Here is a 19,869-nt window from a genome sequence, read left to right as displayed (position 1 = left end):
GTCCTAATTTCATGATTCTTCTTTGGCTTCCAAAGTACCTCAGAATGAAGTCTGGATTTCTTAGTACAGTAGGTGGTCCTAGATGTGCAGGACTCCATCAATGTTGAGAACCCTTTCCTAGTTCAGTTTCAGTAGCTCTAAGCATACAAACATCACAAGCCCCCACATGCTCTCCTCCTTCAGTGCTGTTTAGTACATGACTTCTTCTATGGACCTTTCATTCTGTAAGATCGGTCTCTTGAACAGTCTTTCCTAGTGCCCTCACAGACCTGGGCATGCCTTCCTTGTCTTGTGTTCTCCTTGAACAGAAACCCCTTGGCCTTCAAGTCTGTCTCTCTGGGGTGGGTTCCCTGAGAGCACGTGACATGTCTTGTAGCTTTATTTTAGAGCCAGCATTTAGTGCCTGGCGTTCAAAGGGCACACAGTGAAAACCTGAATCAACAAATAGCCACATGGCATGCTAGGTTGTATCCAAAGTCAGAAAAACAGATGAACAGACAAGCAAGCAAATAAATAAATAATATAATATAATTATTTCTCTCAATGACTTTATGTTCTTGAAGAGCAAGTAAGGTACAGAGAAACAGAATACAGCACTATGCCCATGCCATGGGAACTTTGAAGAGGACTCCACCTTGTGCTCCCCAGAGGCCAGAGAAGAGGGTTAACAGGAGATTGATTAATCTCCTCCCCAGCCCTATGTACATCTGAATCTGAAGTGTAATCAACTTTGTGTAATCAACCAACCCCGTTCTCACAACTTAGGCCCTTCGCAGCTGGACTAGCACACGTTGCCTAGGATAATTCCTCTTCAAAATTTAAAAAATGTCGTTGAATGAATTAATTCTGTTTCATATAAACTTTTAGAGAATAATATAAATCCCCTCCCTGTTTCTTTATTCTAAATCTAAATGCCATTCTGAAGGCTTTAGGAATATAGCATTCTGTTAAGTCATCCACATTTGCTCACCAAGGGGAAATAACTGTATAAAAACAACAAGTTGAAATTCAAATACTTAGGGTCCTCCAACACAGCCCAGCTCAGTGCAGATGAAGAGCCTACCTTACCAGCTCTCACAGAGCTGTTAGTCCACTATAGGTCAGAAGGCCTATCCTGGACTTGAAGAATGAAAGCATATTTGGCCATCAAAATGTGGCATTTTCTCATAAAATTATTAGAATCTAAAAATCCAGGAAATCTTTAATCTATAGGAGGTCAGCCAGTATGCTATCAGAATCATGTCATCACGGAGAGATGGGTCATCTGAACCTTTTTGTCAGGCACTCCTAGAAGAAGCCAGGCATCCCCCTTTGACCTGAAGCCCAGGACAAACCCGTCAGCAGTGAGCATGTGCCTAGGGAAGCTATTTACAGAGCTACAGAGAGAGCTTAGAGTGTTGCAAACACATTTGTGGATAGTTGTTTAAAGCCGGCTATAGTATTCTCTGAGCTTCCCCACATCTTTATCCATCTTCTTATGGTTAATGTGTTATAACCGCTTATGTCTCAACCCATTTTTTCACATTTTAATCCCCAAAACACAGCAGGCTATGGTAACATGTTCATTAACAAAATAAAAAGAACCTTGGTCTTTTGACTTTTCACCCTTTACATTGATCACAGAATATCATGAATGATGTCGCAAAGCATCTATTTCCTAAATTTACATTAATAACATTCATGAAAGATGTTTTTGTTGTTGCTGCTGTTTCTTTATATACTTTATTTTTTTAAATTGGCAATGACACTTGGGAAACAAAATTACCAAATTGAGAATTACTTTTGTTTGTTCATCTGATTTTGTTTCCAGTCTAAATTTCTTAAAAAGACATTATTTCTTTTACATATTTTTATGTGACACCTAGAGCATTGTAGACTCTTAAGTGTTATTTTATTGTAAGATGTTCATAAAGATAAAACTAGACCTTCACTTGACTAATAGGTCAAATTCTGGGGAAATAAAATCAAACTCATTATTTAATCTCTATTTACAAATGTTTTTAGAAAATGAGTTGAATATCTATTGAAACAATAAGCTCTGCATTAATATTGAAAAAAATTACTTAGGGATTTTGTTGTTATTCAACTGTAAGTGATTCCAGTTTCACAGGTCTTATATTTCAAAGGAGGAAGTTAAGTTCTTTAAATAAAAGGCTAATATGCTGCCTGATACATTAATGGGATATTTACAAAGAGAAAAAAATACAACATGTAAATATGAACTATAAATCAAGAGTTGGGTGATTTTCCTTCTAACTTGGAGCATTAGCCAGCAGTTGAGTCTAAAGAATTATGAGCCTAGTCATACAGGAGATATTCAATCAATGTTGACATGTATGATCATTCAGACCAAGTGTTCACCTTGTGCCTAATGCAGTAGAAGTTTGGCATGCACCCAACAAAGCCATATTTTTGTCAGACACATCTCATTCATCTGCCTGAGTCAGTCAAATTAACCAGATAATTTATAACATTTCCACTTCATTCTTATTCTGTGTGCTTCATCTCTCCCAAAGGGATACATCCTAAAGTCTATATCTCTGTATCATCTTTTCTAGCATCTGGGATCAGAATTGGAAAGGAAAGGAAATGGGGTGGGAATGGAAAGAAAATAAAGAAGAGGGGGAGGGAGAACAGAACAAACTTTTAACACATATAACAAATTATTGAACAGATAGAGAAAAGCTATTGAAAACTGTCCAAATTTTAAATAATGAAACTCATCAGCTTTTTCACTGCAACCAAGTTAAAGGGCAAAACAATGTAGCTATGAAAAAAAACATAAAGATGATAGAGGGCCATTAATTTGACCTGCCGTGGAGTATGTGAATTACTGAACCCTCAACCTCCTGATAAAATATAAAAGGCATCAAGTTAACCCGATGCAAAGGTTAGACTGGAGATTTCTGTGAGTTATAATCTTTTGATTTGTGAGATCTTAACTACAAACTTCTCCATTTATTACCCTGCCCTTATCAAGTTTTTCAGATCTCTGAATAAATATAGTAGTGCTCAGCAGGAGTAGCATGACTCAGAAGGAAATCTATTTACCAAGAAAGTGCAGTGACTAAGCTCTAGTTCAAAACATGTGTCCTTCAAACAGGAGGTGGGGGATGGGAGGTTAGGGGATAATTCTTCCATCATCATTGCTTCAGTTAAAAAGGAAAACAAACAAACTTTTCTGTGTATGTGTCCTGGGGATTGAACCCAGGGATACTGAATCACAGAGCCACATCCCCAGTCCTTTTTTGTATTTTCTTTAGAGACAGGGTCTCACTGAGTTGTTTAGGACCTCGATAAATTGCTGAGGCTGGCTTTGAACTCACAATCCTCCTGCCCCAGCTTCCAGAGCCACTGGGATTATAGGTGTGCTCCACCACACCCGGCATAAGATTTGTCTTAAGCAAGAACAACGGAACACGCTGATATTCCAGAAGTTGTAGAACTACAGCAGGAAAAAAGAAAAACAAACCAAGCCAGGTTAGGAACACAACATCTTTTTCCACCCACCTAACCACCCCTTTTTATCCAAATTTCACATGAGTTTAAGCTCAGATCCTTATACTTAAATTTGACAAATTTATGCTGCCTATTTGAAGGCTTAACTAGTTTGCTTTTATAACAAACAATGGATGCTATTTAGTTGCTTGCAAAAAAATTCATTTCCATATTTATACTTGATTCCTACAGGAGTTTTCTTTTCTGTTATTTTTTTTAGCTATGTTTGTAGAGACACTGGAATAAAACAAAACAAAATAAAACAAAAGGTTCTGGCTGATGTCAAAGGTAAAAGAAAAGAAAATCATCACTTGAACCTAAGAATTTTTTTTTTCCAGCAGGATGCTCATTTACTAATCATGCCATCAACCAAGTATTTTCAGATTCTCCATTAATTTACCATTTACTTACTTTAAAAATATGCATTGAAATTATTTTTTCTATCTATGCATCTTTCTAGAAAGTATAAAAGATTTTATAGTGAACACATCACTATTTTACAAGCAAAAAAAAATGGAAACTTGACTACTTCGAGCAATGATTATGTCTCCCTCCAAATAATTTTTGTAATAACAATTGAACTCAAAGATCTTTCCTATTCTGCCTTGCTCATCTCTCCACCAAGATTTGATTGAGTTTCAAGATAAAAAGTCTCATAAAGTCTTTCTCAGGGCAAATATTTCGTCGAGTTTACAAATACTTGATGTATTTTTCTAGGTTTAAAGAACAATTGGAAATGATTTCAAAGTTCAGGCACCTAGAAGACAAGTCTCACTCAAGGCTTTCTGAGCCATTGCAGACAATATACAAGGGTACATACTGACCCTGGCTAAAGGAATAAAAAAGCTGCTTTCAACAAGATTGAATTTTAGATGAATGGAATCATTTGAAATGACTTAGACTTTGTTTTTCCTCATCACGAATCAGTTGGTTTCAAAGTTGAAGTTTCTTTAACTATAAATCTATAATGTCACTACATTATAAAACAATTTCGTTCAAGAGGATTTGATGTCAGTGTGCTATTTTCTTTAAAGAAAGGGAGACGTCAACTAAGAGACAGTCACATTTTATGCATGTTTCTTCTTCACTCTTCCACCCCCAAAGGATTTAGTAAAAGCAATAAAAATAAACCTATTTATTTTACCTTTCATTACCCAATAACTCTGAACTTTGTCTTTCCTGCTACTTTAAATAAAATATAATGCCCTAACAATTTATATGGTTGGGATGGTGCTTCATGAGATTTCAACAAAGTAAACACCACTTACAGGGGGGAAAAAAAACTGATGTGATAAAGGGCGGAGCAGTGATCCCGATAGTGTTGCTGTATTTATGAATGCATCATGCGCTTTTGTTTGCACCTGTTTAGCTTTTGTTTAAAAGTAAAAGCAGTGTTCCTGCGCTGCACGTAAGCCAGGATAAACCAGGGAGTTGATGTGTGGGAGGGGACTTGAGAGTAAGGAACGCTTCAGAAACAAGTTTCCTCAGCACGGAACAGAACTCTCTTACCTGTGAACCAGGTAGCTCCAAGAGAGACAGTAAGGGACTTTTCCAAAGGCGAGGTCCTTCTATGCCCGGCTGGGCATGCCTGCTCCTGTTCCGGAGATTGCACGGTCTTTTGATGTATCAGGATGGCTGACTGTTGTCTAGATCAGTTGGAGATGCAGCGCAGGCAGCGGGGGGTGTAGGTGTGTTCCACTACACTGAATGGAATAAAGCTAAAAATATTTTAGTGTTTAAATAAGAACGCCGGTTTCCTCAAGCTCTCATTTAACATCGGACTTTCTGTTTTGCTTTTAAAGAAAAATGTTTTACAAGGGCAGCATGAAGCGGACAGAATCTGGAGCAAAGAAGGATTTTATGCTGTTGTCATTTTTCTCAGCATCTTTATTATTATAGTAACGTGTTTGATGGTAAGTTGGCTTCTTCGTATACTTTATCCTTTGCTGAGTCCACGACTTAATGTTATTGGATGCATTGCCATTCAAATGAAGGTTGAAAAGACTGGGCAAAGAAGCAAGACTGTAATCCTGTTATTTGGGAATATTCGGTGACACGCAGAGTGATTGCTAAAGGGAAGCCTGTGGAGGTGTGGATGCTGACCTGCTTAAGAACAGAGCTGTAATTGCACTGAAGTTTTTAGTAACTTGATCAACCCTGAGAATGAAGCTTTAGACCATGATTTACTAAGGTCACTGAAACCCTCAAAGTCATTTAAGTCTCATGGGCATACTTTGGGCTTACTTTATTCCTCCTTTTATATCATCTTTATGGAACTCAGGAAAAATTTTAAAAGAAGAAATGTGTCTTTGGGGCAAGCTTAAATCCCCAAGGCAGAATTATTTCCTTACTTTTAAAGGCTCTTGAAAGCATTCTATGAAATACCAGGCATGCAAAAGAGGTGATTATAGCCTCACAGGCTAGATCACCTCTACCAACTAATATTTTAGGTGAATACATAAGTATAAAAGTATGCACTGCAATAGTTCTGTAAGTTACAATGTGTACACTTTAAAAGCATATTAATAATTTTTAAAACTAGAACTTCAAATAAACCTAATGCACTAAATTACACAGTGCTATTTGGTATTGAATGAGTTAAGAGTTATCTTTCAAGTTCATTTTTTTTTTTATTTCTTTGAAAATTTTGTGACATAACATAATATTGGAAGTTTATAGATGGGTTTTAATATCTTTTTTCCTATGTGCTATTGTTTTTAATTTTGCATATTTTTCAAAAACGCTTCTTTTATACTTTTTAAATGCCCCCCAAATAGACATTATTCTGCTTATTCTATCCACAATTAACAGCATTAGCAAGTGTTTTCTGGATTTTGCTCATTCGTGCTTCCCCTGCTGGGAAGGGGTTTATGGTAGAAAGATTAGGGTTTACTCCAGAAAGAGAGAGGCTGAGTGGATCTAAATTTGAAGGATATTAAATAGGGTAAAGATGGGTCTGTTTCCTAGAACTCAAAATCCTGAAGTAAACCACAGGGCTTGGTGGCACATGGCTACAATCTCAGCTACTAGAGAAGATGAGGCAGAAAGATCACAATTCCCAAGTTCAAGGCCAGCTTCAGCAGTTAAGCAAGACCTTGCCTCAAAATAGGGGAAGGGAGATGTGCCCCTAGATTTCATCTCCAGTTTAAAAAAAAAAGAAGAAAAAAAAAAAAACATCCTAAAACTTCCACTCAAAGGTATTTTTTAGAGATCAGGAATTAAGAAAGATTTCTAAAAGTTGCAACCCAATGAACAAAAGAATAAGCTAAGAATAACATTAAAAATAGATCTTTATATCTTAAAGGTGGAGATTAAGAATAAAGAATTTTCATGAAAGAAAATGGAATGTTTTACAGAAATTGTAGCAGAGACCTCTAAGTATTTCTTACTGTTTAAAAAGGTTTGATTCCTCGTTATGGTTAACTGCATTTTAAAATATGGGATTCTTCTTTCCTTAACATAGGAAATATCAAATGTTGTTCTCTATCTTGTCAGTCACAATTTCGTTGTTTTTCTGCTTTACAGGTGAAAAAGGATAGGAGGGGCAGGGGGTGAAGCTAAATGGTAGAGCACTTGCCTAGCATGTGCAAGACCAAGAAAGTAAGAAGGAAGGGAGGAAAGGAGGAGGGAGGGAGGGAGGGAGGGAGCGGAGGAATGGAGAATAGAAAGGGGTAGAAAGTGACAAAAACGGAGATTGACTGGGAGAATAAATGGTTAAGATTCAGAAGAGTGAAGGAAATGATAGGAGAAAATTGAGAAGCAGATTTATATGCAGCCTTTGGGTACTAAAGGGCAGAGAGAAGCATCCCTGAATGTGCTATTAATATAAGATACATTTCAGATCTAGCAGTCATAACTTGGGATTGCCTGTGTTCCCAGCATAACTAGTCACATCCCTGCATTGATTTTATGTGGCCAAAGGACCTACCATAGCCACACCTTCAACCATCTGAGAACAGGGGCAACTCTTTTCCAGATATTTTCAAGCCACCAATGTAAAAATTAGAAATTTAGGTGTCTGCCTCAACGTTATTAGAACAAATCAAGAAAGGAAGTTTGGGTGATTGCTATCAATTAGATTAGTGGGTAATTCATTCTATCAATCCATTCTGCCAGAGGATCACCACAGACCTGTTGTTGGCCCTGTGGGGAAAGAGGAGAACAAGACGATAAGGACCCTATTCTCTGAAGCCTTTGTCTTTAGAAACACAGTCGATAATTAAGTTAATTATTTTCAAATAATCAAATAGTGAACACACTATGTGACATCAACACACTGTGTGACAACATTCTGGGAAAGGTTAAGAGCAGTGGTTGCCAGAGGTTGGGAGGCCAGAGATGGTTAGACAGTAGGTTTTAGAACAGTGAAACTCTTCTGTATTGTGTAATGGTGAATGCATTACATTATGGATTCATCAAAACCTGTAGAAAGTTCGGCACAAACAGTGAGCCCTAATCTACACTGTGGACTTTAGTTAATAATGTCAATAGGGTTCATCACCTGGGATGAATGCCCCACACAAATGCAATATGTCAGTCACAGAAGAAACTGTTTAGAGAGGACAGAGGGGGAGTATATGGGATGATGTACTTTGCCCTCAATTTTTCTATAAAGACAAAAAATGATCTAAAACATAAAGTCTGTTCATTCGTTTTTTAGAGATCAAGTTGTCATAACTTCCACAGAGAAGATAACATAATAGTGAATGATAGAGCAGACCAACCTGAGACCTTTAAGACATGAAAATGTGAGGAAAGGACTTTCTAGGTACAGGGGGGTGGGATGGTGCTGAGGCAAAATAGGCTTAGCCTGTCAGGCCTCAAGGAAGGATGGAAATGCTGTTTCCAGCAGAGCCTTGGGTGAGTGACTAAAAGATCACAGCATCTGCCAGTAGAGTGTGGTTGAAGCAGAGGGTGGGATGAAATGCAGAAGCTGGAGTGTCCTTCTGGAGGTCACTGCAATAGCCGGAAGAGAAAGGTGAGGGTGGCCCAGAGTAGGGGACAGTGATGGAGATGGAGAGAAATGGAAGGCTGAGACCTAGATGAAGGTAGAACTGACGGGACTACAGAGCCCTGATTTTCAGGGAGAGAATAAACCCTAAGGCTGACTCCTAGGTTTGGAGGCTTGGCTGCCTGGATGGTGGTGCTCCTGTATGCAGGAGAGGAACACGTTGAGGGGTGGGGAGTAAAAAGAGGGAAACATCTTTTATGAGTATACAGACAGTTCTCGAACAACAACAACAACAACAAAAACCAGAATGATTGACTTAAAATATTTTTCTTCAATTTTAATATGAAAGAGTCAATTTAAAAAGTAAACAGAGGAACCAACAGTACACAGAATGGAACTGATACTCAGAGAAGAATAGATACTACCTGATAGACAGGTTAAAGATAAAGCAACATTCAGATGATGCAGTTTTCCACAGGTGACTTGACAGTTCACATTTAGGGACAGGTGGAATGTGCGTCTCTGAAATAAGCTAATCTTTATAAGTTTACAAATGCTAAAGTCAGTTTTTTACTTGGATCTCTAAGAGTATTTACACTTTGTGTGTGTGTGTGTGTATTTTCTTTCTTTCTTTTTTTTTTTTTTTTTTTTTTGACAATGAGGATTGAAACTAGGGCCTCATACATGGTAGACAAGTGCTCTACCACTGAGCCATATCCTCAGCCCCACTTAGTATGATTTTTATACTGAAGTACAGTGTGTTATACTTCTGTGATCCTCAAACACATATATATATTCCAATTCTGTTTTCCATACATTTGTTGATTCCATGACCAAGAAAAAATAGAACTCAAAATTTTCCTTCTGGCATTAATTACATTCATGAAAGATCAAATGCTGCTATTTCCATCCAGTCTTCCTACATACCATAGAAATGAAATGCATGTGGCTTTATTATGAAATTATATAGGTAAATTGCTATAATGAAGGGTTGCATGTGCTATATAACAATAACATAAGACTTGGCAAAATTTTCGAAATGTGGCATATTGTTTACTTTCCTTAAAATCCAAAAAAATAAAAAATAAAAAAGAACGTATGTTACCAGGCATAAAATTAGACAGGCATGACATTTTCAAATGTGTGACTTATTTAGCACCTCTCAAATGTGAATGCAGAGTGGGTGGAGCGACAAATAGACAAATACAATTTTCCAAGAAAAAATGTGTGGGCAAGTTCCAATCCATTGAGTCTGCTGTAGATGGAGGAAATTTATTACTGAGAAGAATTAGTTCTTCAACTTGAACAAATAATAGAAAGAACACCATTTATCATCTAAATTAGACCTTCGAATGTACTTGGGAGTTTATTAAAAAGTGCAAAAGTATGAAATAAATATTCAATAGGTAGAGGTGTACAGACCAGATTGCATCTGGAAAGCGCTTTTAAAAATCATATATAAGACAGCTGTTTAGATCAGAAAAAGCACTGGCATGTTAGACCCACAGAAGAGCCTTCCATATGTGATATAAAGGGTTTCTCTAGTCATGATCTGGTAGCTGAGGTGCAAAATCCTACATCAGACCACTAGGTGTAGCCTGAGCATTACACACAAAAACTGGTGTCAAAGGTGGACATAAAGAATCACACTTGTCTAATCTGTTGTGTGTAAGCCCCAAGGATTAAGGGAGATGGAACTAGATCTTCGTTGGAATGATTTCTTTTGGACCCATTTCCAAAGTAGGCAAAAGTTTTCAATTTTTTTTCTTTATTAAGAGACAACAACCCTTTCACTCATGATGGCACTAGTATTAGCAACAATGATAACAACCCATTTCTTCTATGTATTGCTTGTTTACTGATCCTAAATTTGTTGCATGGTACTAAATACTTAATGTAATTTAACTTCCTAGTCTTACTGATGAGAAAAGATAAGTGACTTGACCAAACAAACAAAAATAGTGGTGTATATGTGAGTGGCAGGGTAGAGGGTGAGATTGGAACTCACACCCAAGTCTATCTGGATTGAAAGTCCTAGCTCTTTACCACGGTGTCATGTGATCCCATAAAGGAATCAAATTGTGGTTTCTATTTTAGTCCTACACTCTGTGAATATCTATTTCTAACTACAAATGTACCCAGGAACAGATGAGAATGCTTGCACTTATCAGAGCCACTCCACCCAGGCAGAACAGATAACTGTGGGCCACACCACATCTGTGCACAGCCACACCTCTGTGTGTGTACTTAGTACCTTGTACTTGACATAATTTTCACACATCTGTCTCCAGGAAGCCTGTGGGTTCCTAGATGACAGAGTCCTGTGCTACCTTGGTATCCACAATGTCTGTCTCAGAAATGTATTGATTCATATAGTAATTGATTCATGTTTATTAAATTAAGAGAAAAGAATGAATACTCTCTCAAAACCAGCTGTAAAATACAGTAAAGAACAAATGCTACACAATATTGTTCAGTGACATCATTTAAAAATTAGAACATGTTTTAATCCAAACAGAATGTTTTGTGTTACTTGTTTCTGGGATTTTTTTAATGAAAATTATAAACTACAAAAGAGCTTCAAAGGATTCTTTCAGCTTCCTCCCATTTCTGTGTTCTTTAGGTTCTCATTACTGCCATTATTTTTTCCTTTGCTATAGTTTATACAGCTCCTTTCTCATTCAAAAATTTTCTCTCTCTCTCTCTCTCTCTCTCTCTCTCTCTCTCTCTCTGCCAATAATTGAAACCAGGTGTGCTCTATATTTTATTTTGAGACAAAGTCTCATTAAGTTGCTTAGGGCCTTGCTAAATTGCTCAGGCTGGCTTTGAACCAGCAATCCTCCTGCCTCAGCCTCCTGAACTGCTGGAATTATAGATGTGCACCAATTCTTTCCTTTTTCAATAGATCAAATGACTTTATTGCACCCCGATTCAAACACAAGCTCTAAAAGATGAAAGCAAAACCGTAACTTGCCATTGCTCTGATAAGCTTTCGGATTGAGTTTTAAAACAAAATGTTAAATTCACAATGGAAAATTATGTGTGTGGTATATTCCAGACCTCAATCTCTGCAGAGAAAAATCGCTGACTCACTTTTCCAGAGGCTTTGGGAAAGTGGTTGGGAAGAAGGATGTGGGGATTGGGAAGGACCAGTAGACTAAAATGCTCACATACCTGGAAATCAGAAAATCTGGATTCTAGACTTTATTTCCAATCTTCCGTGAATCATTCAACCAGTCTGGACTTAAATGTGTATGTAATGGAGGTTATACCACATGATTTTTAAGATCTTTTACACCAGGGTCTCTCAACAGCATCACTACTGACATTTTGGGCTGAGTATTCTGTTGGTGGATGCGTGGGTGGGAGTTTTTCCTATGCATTGTAGGGTATTTAGCTGCATCAACAGCCTATAATCATGGGATGCTAGTAACACCCTTTGGGTTCTGCCTTCCACCACAAATATGACCACCAAAAATGTCTCCAGAGCTTGTCAAATGTCCCCTACAGGCCCAAATCCCTGACAGTTGTGAACCCTTGCCTTAGTGCTCAGTTCTAAGACAAAACTGCCCCATTGCCAAGTACTAGCCTCTTCCACTTTTTTCCAGACAGTCCAATCTTTCTAGTATTGTAAACAGTGCTTTTTTCCAATTCGAGATGTAAAAATCAGTTTGTATGCATACTGTAGAGACAGGCTGAAGGTTGATCTCTGACCAGAGATGAAATAGATTACTAATTGTAAAATATGTGACAAAGGTCCTTCATCAAACGAATAAGCTCATAAGTAGCAAAGATGGACTTCAGACCTTGTTTTACACTAACAAGATCGTAAAAGTGACCTGTTTTTGACCAAACAACTGAGGAACAACTGGTTTTCTCATTGTCATCATTGAAATAGGTTTCTCCAAAATCCAAGTATAAACAAACAAAGCAAATGTCCTGATAAACACATTTCATTTATACATAGGGTCTTAGAATATACAATATGTGTATCATCTTCTACTAAATGCGTTTTTGTAAAGGTACAAATACATTTTTTTTTCATTTAGGATGATAAATCACTTGCAACTGAAAAAGCTCAATCCCACTTTAAGTTCTTTGCCTCATCTCAGTAGTTATGTATTTAGCTTAACACAATAAAATCACCACATATGCACCACCTGATTGGTGGTGTTCTTGCCTGGATTTTGTTTCTGCAGAGTGGTGGCCAAGTACACTGTGAGGTGGTTCATGGACACGGAAAAGAAGCACCAAGTTAGAAAACTTAAGCACTACAGGATAAAAACACTATCTGCAGTGTTTTCGATTCTATAGCACAAAGAATATAGTCTACTTATTTGAAAGTAATTATAACAAAGGGAAGAAGGCCTATCAGTATTAGATATCTTTCTTTTCCTTACACAGTAATATTTGCCATGAGGAATTTCTGAAACAATCGCTTTCAAAATCTAAGATTTAGCTTGGCCCTACCAGAATCAATGAATAGCATTGCATAAAAGTTTCCAGGTTATGAGGAAGTGATCACACAAAAAAATCAGTAAGGATTCTCATTAATTTCCAAGCAGTTCAATTATAATATTTATTTCTGATTATACCTCACATTTGCATAGTTTTTTATTTATTTCTTAAGAAAAAACTTCTTTTTTTCAAAAAAACCCAAAACATATTCTTAGAATTGATGGTTTTGAAATCCAGGGATGATGATCAGATCTGCAGCACATATGATTCCAAAGTCAACCTTCAAGGAAGGTGTGTGGGGAAGAAAAGCCAAAGAGCTGATGTAAGGGCTGGAACATGCAGAGGGCTACAGGTCAGAGCCATGTCAGGGTCAGCAGGTCCACAGCCAGAGGTTGCCTTGGAACAAGCCTATTGCTTGGTTAGACCTCAGTTTCCTTCAGATGTAATGAGTTGGAAGATTTAATGACCATTTTAACCCAGAATCCCTCTGCATCTCTAATTAAAAAGTCACTCAGCATACATTCACTCATTTTGCTTTTTTATTTTTTTATAAATACCTCTTTTTCCTCCCCAAATTTCTTTCTTGTTACTACAATTTGGGATGCTATACCTGAGACATAAGTAAACTAGGTTTTCACTTTGGGTTTAAATAATTCCAAAATTCTGTTTTATATTGCAGTTTCTCGTTATTTAGTTCTTAAATTTGAGACATCTTTCTCATAGGTGACAATAGTTGTTTTTTTTCCCAGTACTTCGAATTTAATCCAGGGTCATTCTACCTCCATGATGCATCTCCAGCTCTTTTTATTTTATTTTATTTTATTTTATTATCTTGAAATAGGATCTCAATAAATTTCTCAGGCTGGCCAGCCCCTCAGCCTCCCAAATCACTGGTACTGCAGGAGTGCACCATTATGCTTGGCACTGAAAGAATACCTTTGAGTACATGTTTTTTTCAGAAAGAAACAAGGATAGTATATTTTTTGAGATTTTGCATTTTGAAGAATTCCTTCTGTTGACTTCAGACACATAAATTCCAACTGGTCTTGATGCATCCTTTCATGCATCCTTTGTAATATACATTGTTTTTCCTCAAATTATGAAAATCCCTCCATTTTCATCTCACATTCACTGTTCTTTCAAATGACATACATGATTTGGAAGAATCTTTTGACCTAGAAATTTTTTTCATTTCATATGCCTAAGTTCCATAGGCACAGAAGGCAATCGATTTTGTTCATAGTGGAATGCCCTGTACCTTCACAATCCATGACACAAAGTGGGTGCTGAAAAACAGTTTTGAGCTGGGCATGGTGGCACAGGACAGTAATCCCAGGGTCTCTGGAGGCTGAGATAGGAGGATTGCGAGTTCAAAGCCAGGCTCAGCAAAAGTGAGATGCTAAACAATTCAGTGAGACTCTGTCTCTAAATAAAATATAAAATAGGGCTGTGGATACGGCTCAGTGGTCAAGTGTCCCTGAGTTCAAACCCCAGTACTCCCTCCACACACAAAAAAACCCCAACAGTTTTGAATGACTTTCTTCTCCTTCATTTATTCTAGCTTATCATTTACAGTGACTCTTCTGACTTCCATGTCCAATCTTTTTTCTTGTTTTTATCTTTCTCTCTTTATTCTTTTTCTCTGCATCAACAGACTGTCTCCCAAAGTTGCCATATGTATCACCAATGATGCTTTCTACACTGCCAATTCTGTTCTTTATTGTTTGCAGAGAAAACTTCCACCTTTGGATTTTTTTAAATTAATCTCAGTCTGATATCTTTTCATTGCATTCTATTTTATTCTGATATTTGTTGATGATCTTATTTTGTTAAACAGAATCTATTTTTCCAATGTTGTATTGAGAATACTGGAAAAAATATTTTCTAAAATTGTCCTGAAATAAATTCTCAAAGATATTTTTTACTCCCCAATTTCACATTGATTCTTCCTTAATTTCCTTCATTCTGTAAGAAGGAAAAAAATAAATATGTAGACTTTGCATTCCTCTAGCAAAAGATGACTAGAATTGGAAGGCACTTTGCAAAGAAAAGGGAAGTCAGAACTCACCTCATGACTAGGTAAACATGACTGCACAGAGCCAGGAGAGCCCTCTCCTAAAATAACACTCGTTTAGCTACAGATTCTAGAAATTAAACAGGGGAGTTTGATCAGCTTAAGGCATTTGAAGAAGTAGATGTCATCCCTGCTGTACACCTTCAGAAAAGTGCACAGAGGGAGTTATCCCCTCTTCATGTAAACTCGCTCATCAAATCACTCCCTGAGAACACACTTAAAGAACAGGAGGTCACTAGTTCCCGCAGGAGTTGGAAAGGAGCACTGAGCATAGGAAGCAGAAAAGCCCTATAAAAAGGGAAGTCGGGGAAAATGAAAGACAAACTTTGCTCCCCTCGCAGTTTGGCCTCTGGAGTGTCCCAGTACTCAGTCCCACTTACTAAGAGTTCGAAGCCAGTCATGCTACCAATTCTGAACTGAATCAGCCATTCCAGAAAGGGCTCCGAGAGTGAAGGAAAGCAACACTTTTGCTTTTTTCTATATACATTAAAAAACTAAGAGGGGAAAGGGGCAAGATAGAAAAATCCTGATTGTCCAAATTATTTAACAGATGCCCTGAATTTAATTTTGTCAAGTATTATCAGGTACCCAAGTGGATATGACCAGTCAGATATTTACCAAGATAAGAAATGTATGACTTATCGTATAACTTTTCTTTATTGATATTTTACAAGATTTCTTTCTTCCCTTCTATACTGAATGCAGTTCTCTGTTTCTATAAATGTCATAGGCCCATGTTTCACGGTTAATCTTTCTCGAATCCTACCATTTTAGTCAATTCCCGTGTGATCAAAATGATGTCAGGCATTCTTAAAGAATTGGCCAAATTTGCTTTTGAATGTATCCTTGGGGAAAGCATTCATGCACCCAAATATTTGAGATGTACGTGCAGCATAACTAGAAATACCAAGTATATTCTTTTGAGAAAAAATATCTCGGTACCACAAAACCAAGAAATTATTCTAGAAGGCTGGGCTTACTTTGCAATTAAACTTTTATTTCAATTTGTCTTCTAAGTCAGTGTGGAGAAAAATGTTGTTTTGAGTGTGTGAAAATGTGACAAGAGCCCCTTTTTATCTCCTTTTGTAGATTTTATACAGATTAAAAGAAAGGTTTCAGCTTTCCTTGAGACAGGACAAAGAGAAACACCAGGAGATCCACCTATCACCCATCGCGTTACAGCCAGCACAGTCGGAGGCAAAGACAGCCCACAGCATGGTCCAGCCCAAGCAGGCGCCAAAGGTGCCAAACGTTGTGGTGGACCCTCAAGGCCGATGCACTCCTGAGATCAAAGCTTCCACCTCCACCTCTGTCTGCCCTTCTCCTTTCAAAATGAAGCCCATAGGACTTCAGGAAAGGTAAGAGCTTTTATATGCAACTGTGTCATTTTTTTCTTTTTAAAGAGTGTTCATCAATTAAAAAGAATAGAACTAGAAATGATAGACAGAACCAGGTAGAATCATTCACCAGCAAATGGATACCAGAAGGAAGTCATGTTTCTGTCTCCCAAAGAGGGAGTTTGTTAGAGATGAGTGTGAGTGTTAGGCACATCTGATTCTGTCACACTTGTGCAGACCCAAGGAAAGTCCATCTTCAAGTTCAAGGCAGTTTCTCTCACTATTAATTGAGCGATTACTGGGGGCTGCTAAACAAATATAGCCACCTTGCTAAATTGTCATCAGACTGTGATGTAAAGGGACTGTGAATAAATTTGGAGTGTTTCCTGCCAAAGTCCACATTGTTTAAAGTCATGTAGGAAAGTCTGTGCCACAAATGATTTTATTTAAAGTTTTCCCTCTGCTTCCTTTGACCACAACAAATATTAACTATGGAGGTCTATGACATTTTTGTTATTTTCCCTGCCCTTGGGATTCAGTTATTCATGTGATGCACTTTATACAGACTTCTATTTAAAGCAAGTCTAATATAAGAAAACTAGAATATGCAAAGTATTACATGAGGGACTACTGATTTCCTTTCCCCAAATACAAAGTAAAGCTTTTTCTGTGGTATTTGTTAAAGTAAGTTTTATTTTTACATAGAAAATATTCTATACATTGTATTCAACATTGTACACCCGGGTAGTGGGAGTAACTAAGGCGGCCTTTAAGTACATTCTCCTCGTATTTTCCTATATTTCCATTTTCTATCACTGCGCCTTTTGTTGCCTTAGCTTTTTAGATTATGTATACATTTTGATTATATTTCCAGTGATGCATCACAAGGCCTGATAAAAACACTCATGGTTTACGTATGCATCCTTCAAAAAATTGCATTTGACACTTTAAGAACTACAGAAGACAAAATATGGCATTCAAAATTCCTTGAAATTATTATCAATGAACATGAATTATGTGAAAAGAAAGGGATTTGTGGCAGTGACTTCTACAATCCCTTAAAGGCCAAACACTTCGATGCCATATCAGAGGGAAAACAAAACAATCAAGTTATTCTTCCTCCCTCTTCTCCCAAATACCTGGTGGTCCACAGTGGAGCCAGGTGAGCCCACATGTAACATTCTCTTCCTTGGACACCACTAAATTGCTCTTGAGGATTCAGTCTGGAAAGGAAGAATAGAAGGACCTCTCCTTGAGGCTAACTGGAAGTCAGGAGAACTGAAGCAGCCCCAGCTCTGCCCTGCCTGGGTTGGGTGGCCACATGTAAGGCGGCCGCTCATCTGGGCTTCACTTCCTTCTAAATGAACAGATAAATGTGACTTCTTAGCCTCCTTCAGGTTCCCTTACTCCCAGACATTTATGTCTGCTTCCAAGAGAAACCTCAAGGGAGGCACAGATCTGGGAATGTGCTTCAGTGGTGAACCAAGGGCAGAGCAGAACAGCTCTGCCCTGGTGCAGGCCGTGAGAGGGCGTGTTGTCTGTGGAAGATTTAAAGATCATAATAAACTGACTAAAAGTCAAACCAATTTTAATTATCAGCATGCACCATCAATTCTAAGCAAGGTCAATATAAAATCATTTGGAAGAGTAGCTATTCCCAGCATCCTGTAGATCACTGCTGGGATTGTTTGAATTCCAAGGGGCATAAGGCTAAATAACCACGTGTTCATTTAATTGATGGGAATGTTTGAGATGGGAGAACGCAGAGGTGGGCATCTTATTCATCTTTGTGATCTGTGAGGAGACTCTAGCAGAACATGTACCTACCTAATCAGTGTCTAATGGCTTCCGCGTTTCAGTCTACAGCTGTCCCCAAGTCCATCCTATTTGACCCCTTCCTTCCCACCTCAGAGCAGGAGAAACCTGTTCTCTCCACAGGACTCCAGGTCATTGCCTTCCCCCCAACCCAGTAACTTACTTCATCAACCCTTCTCTGTTTTCAACTCAACCTTTTCTTCCAGTGCTACCTGCTCAGCCTAGAAACAAGTTCTCTTTTGTATCAAAAAAAAAAAAAGAAAAACCTTTTTTAATTCATTCTTCCTGTGATTCTGTATTTCCTTCCCTTTTAAAATAAGCATCTTAAAAGAACAGAGTCTACTTGCTGTCCATTGGTTAAGAACCTTCCATCCTCTCTGTTTCATGCATTTATATTGGGTTGATTATCAGTGGTCTGACTACCCGACCCAAAGCATGGGCTTCACTTCTCTTCCCATCCAGTGCCAACTACTTCTCTTTTTAATGTCTCTCCTGTTTGGTGTCTGAGACAACATTTTCCTGGCTCTTGAGTGACTGTCCTTAGTCTCCCACACGGATACCTTTTACCTGCTCACTTGAGCATGTCATCCTGAGCCCATTTTCCTGTCTCCTGTGTAGTCTAACCACAGTTGTGTCTTCTCACAGTACCATGTACACAAATAATTTCTATGGAAGAACCTCAACTCAAGTCCACCCCTCTACTGAGATCCAGATGCACTTTCCAGTTCTGAACTGGAGATCGAGATCTTGCTAAAACACAACCAATTCAAAACATGCAGAAACAGAACTCAAAACCTTCTTCATCAAACCATTTTTCTTCTTTTTAACTTCTGGATCCTGGTAGCATCCTCAACCCTTCCCACCTTTTCTCTCCCCCTCTCATTAGAGCCAAACATTGGAAGACCTAGAACTTCTCCTGCAGTGCTCCTGTTGGTCTAGCCCAACACACTGAGCACTCAGGTCTGCCATTTCTCTGGATCAGTCTTCTACTGGTTCTCCTCCCTCAAATTCTGTCCTTGTCCACTTCACTCTCTGGACATCTCAGACAGAGTCTTTCCAAATTAGATTCAGATATTAGACTCTTTTTAAAATTTCTTAGTGTTTCCAACTTGCCTTCTGGAAGAAACAGATAATCCTATCTATAAGAAATACAAGATTCTTTCTGACCTCCCTCCTCCCATATCTGTCCTGCCACTTGGCCATTTTTCCAGGCACCATGTCATGCTCTTTAAAGCCTAGGAAGTAGCACTTGACTAGAACTTCTCTCTCTCTCTCTCTCTCTCTCTCTCTCTCTCTCTCTCTCTCTCTCTCTCTCCTTATTATAAAAATATTAGGGCTAACAGGTGTTATATATTTCATATTTCTCTCTCTCTCTCTTTCCCTCCACCCCCCCCCGCCCCCGCTATTTTCCCTTGGAAAAAAACCCACCACTGTAGCAAGCATGAATCTGGATCTACACATCAAGGAGGCAAGACTGTAGTTTTATTTTACTGAAATTAAAACTAAACTTTTGTCATTGGGCTCATTCCACCTAAAGGGCAGAAACTCAATCTGAGCCCTTTCTTAATTCCCTCACCCCTGGCCTCTATTGCCCTGGGATTGTATCTGACTATTCAGGGAACTTTCTCAATTTGAAGAATAAGGATCCTATCTGCCTTGATATTATCTCTTCTGTCACCTTTGCTAAATTGTCCATTATGCCTTCAGTCCTCAGAAGTCCACTCGGGACTTATCTC

At 38.1% G+C, this 19,869-nt stretch overlaps 1 protein-coding gene across 1 annotated transcript in view; it reads left to right on the top strand.

Moving 5' to 3' along the window:
* The window catches only part of Ptprr (protein tyrosine phosphatase receptor type R), a 264,907-nt gene that overhangs the window by 150,617 nt on the left and 94,421 nt on the right, over positions 1-19,869 (top strand). The window contains exons 5-6 of the mRNA XM_058574639.1: positions 5,301-5,411; positions 16,071-16,339. Of these exons, the coding sequence (XP_058430622.1) occupies positions 5,301-5,411; positions 16,071-16,339 (380 nt within the window). The remainder of the gene's footprint in view (positions 1-5,300; positions 5,412-16,070; positions 16,340-19,869) is intronic.

The sequence above is a fragment of the Marmota monax genome, unplaced genomic scaffold (genome assembly GCF_021218885.2).
Source record: "Marmota monax isolate L192 unplaced genomic scaffold, Marmota_monax_Labrador192_F-V1.1 WCK01_AAM20220418_F8-fsc00056, whole genome shotgun sequence".
NCBI classification, from domain to species: Eukaryota; Metazoa; Chordata; class Mammalia; order Rodentia; family Sciuridae; genus Marmota; species Marmota monax.
The sequence above is the reverse complement of the archived record's forward strand: the minus strand, read 5'-3'. Positions and strand labels throughout refer to the sequence as shown.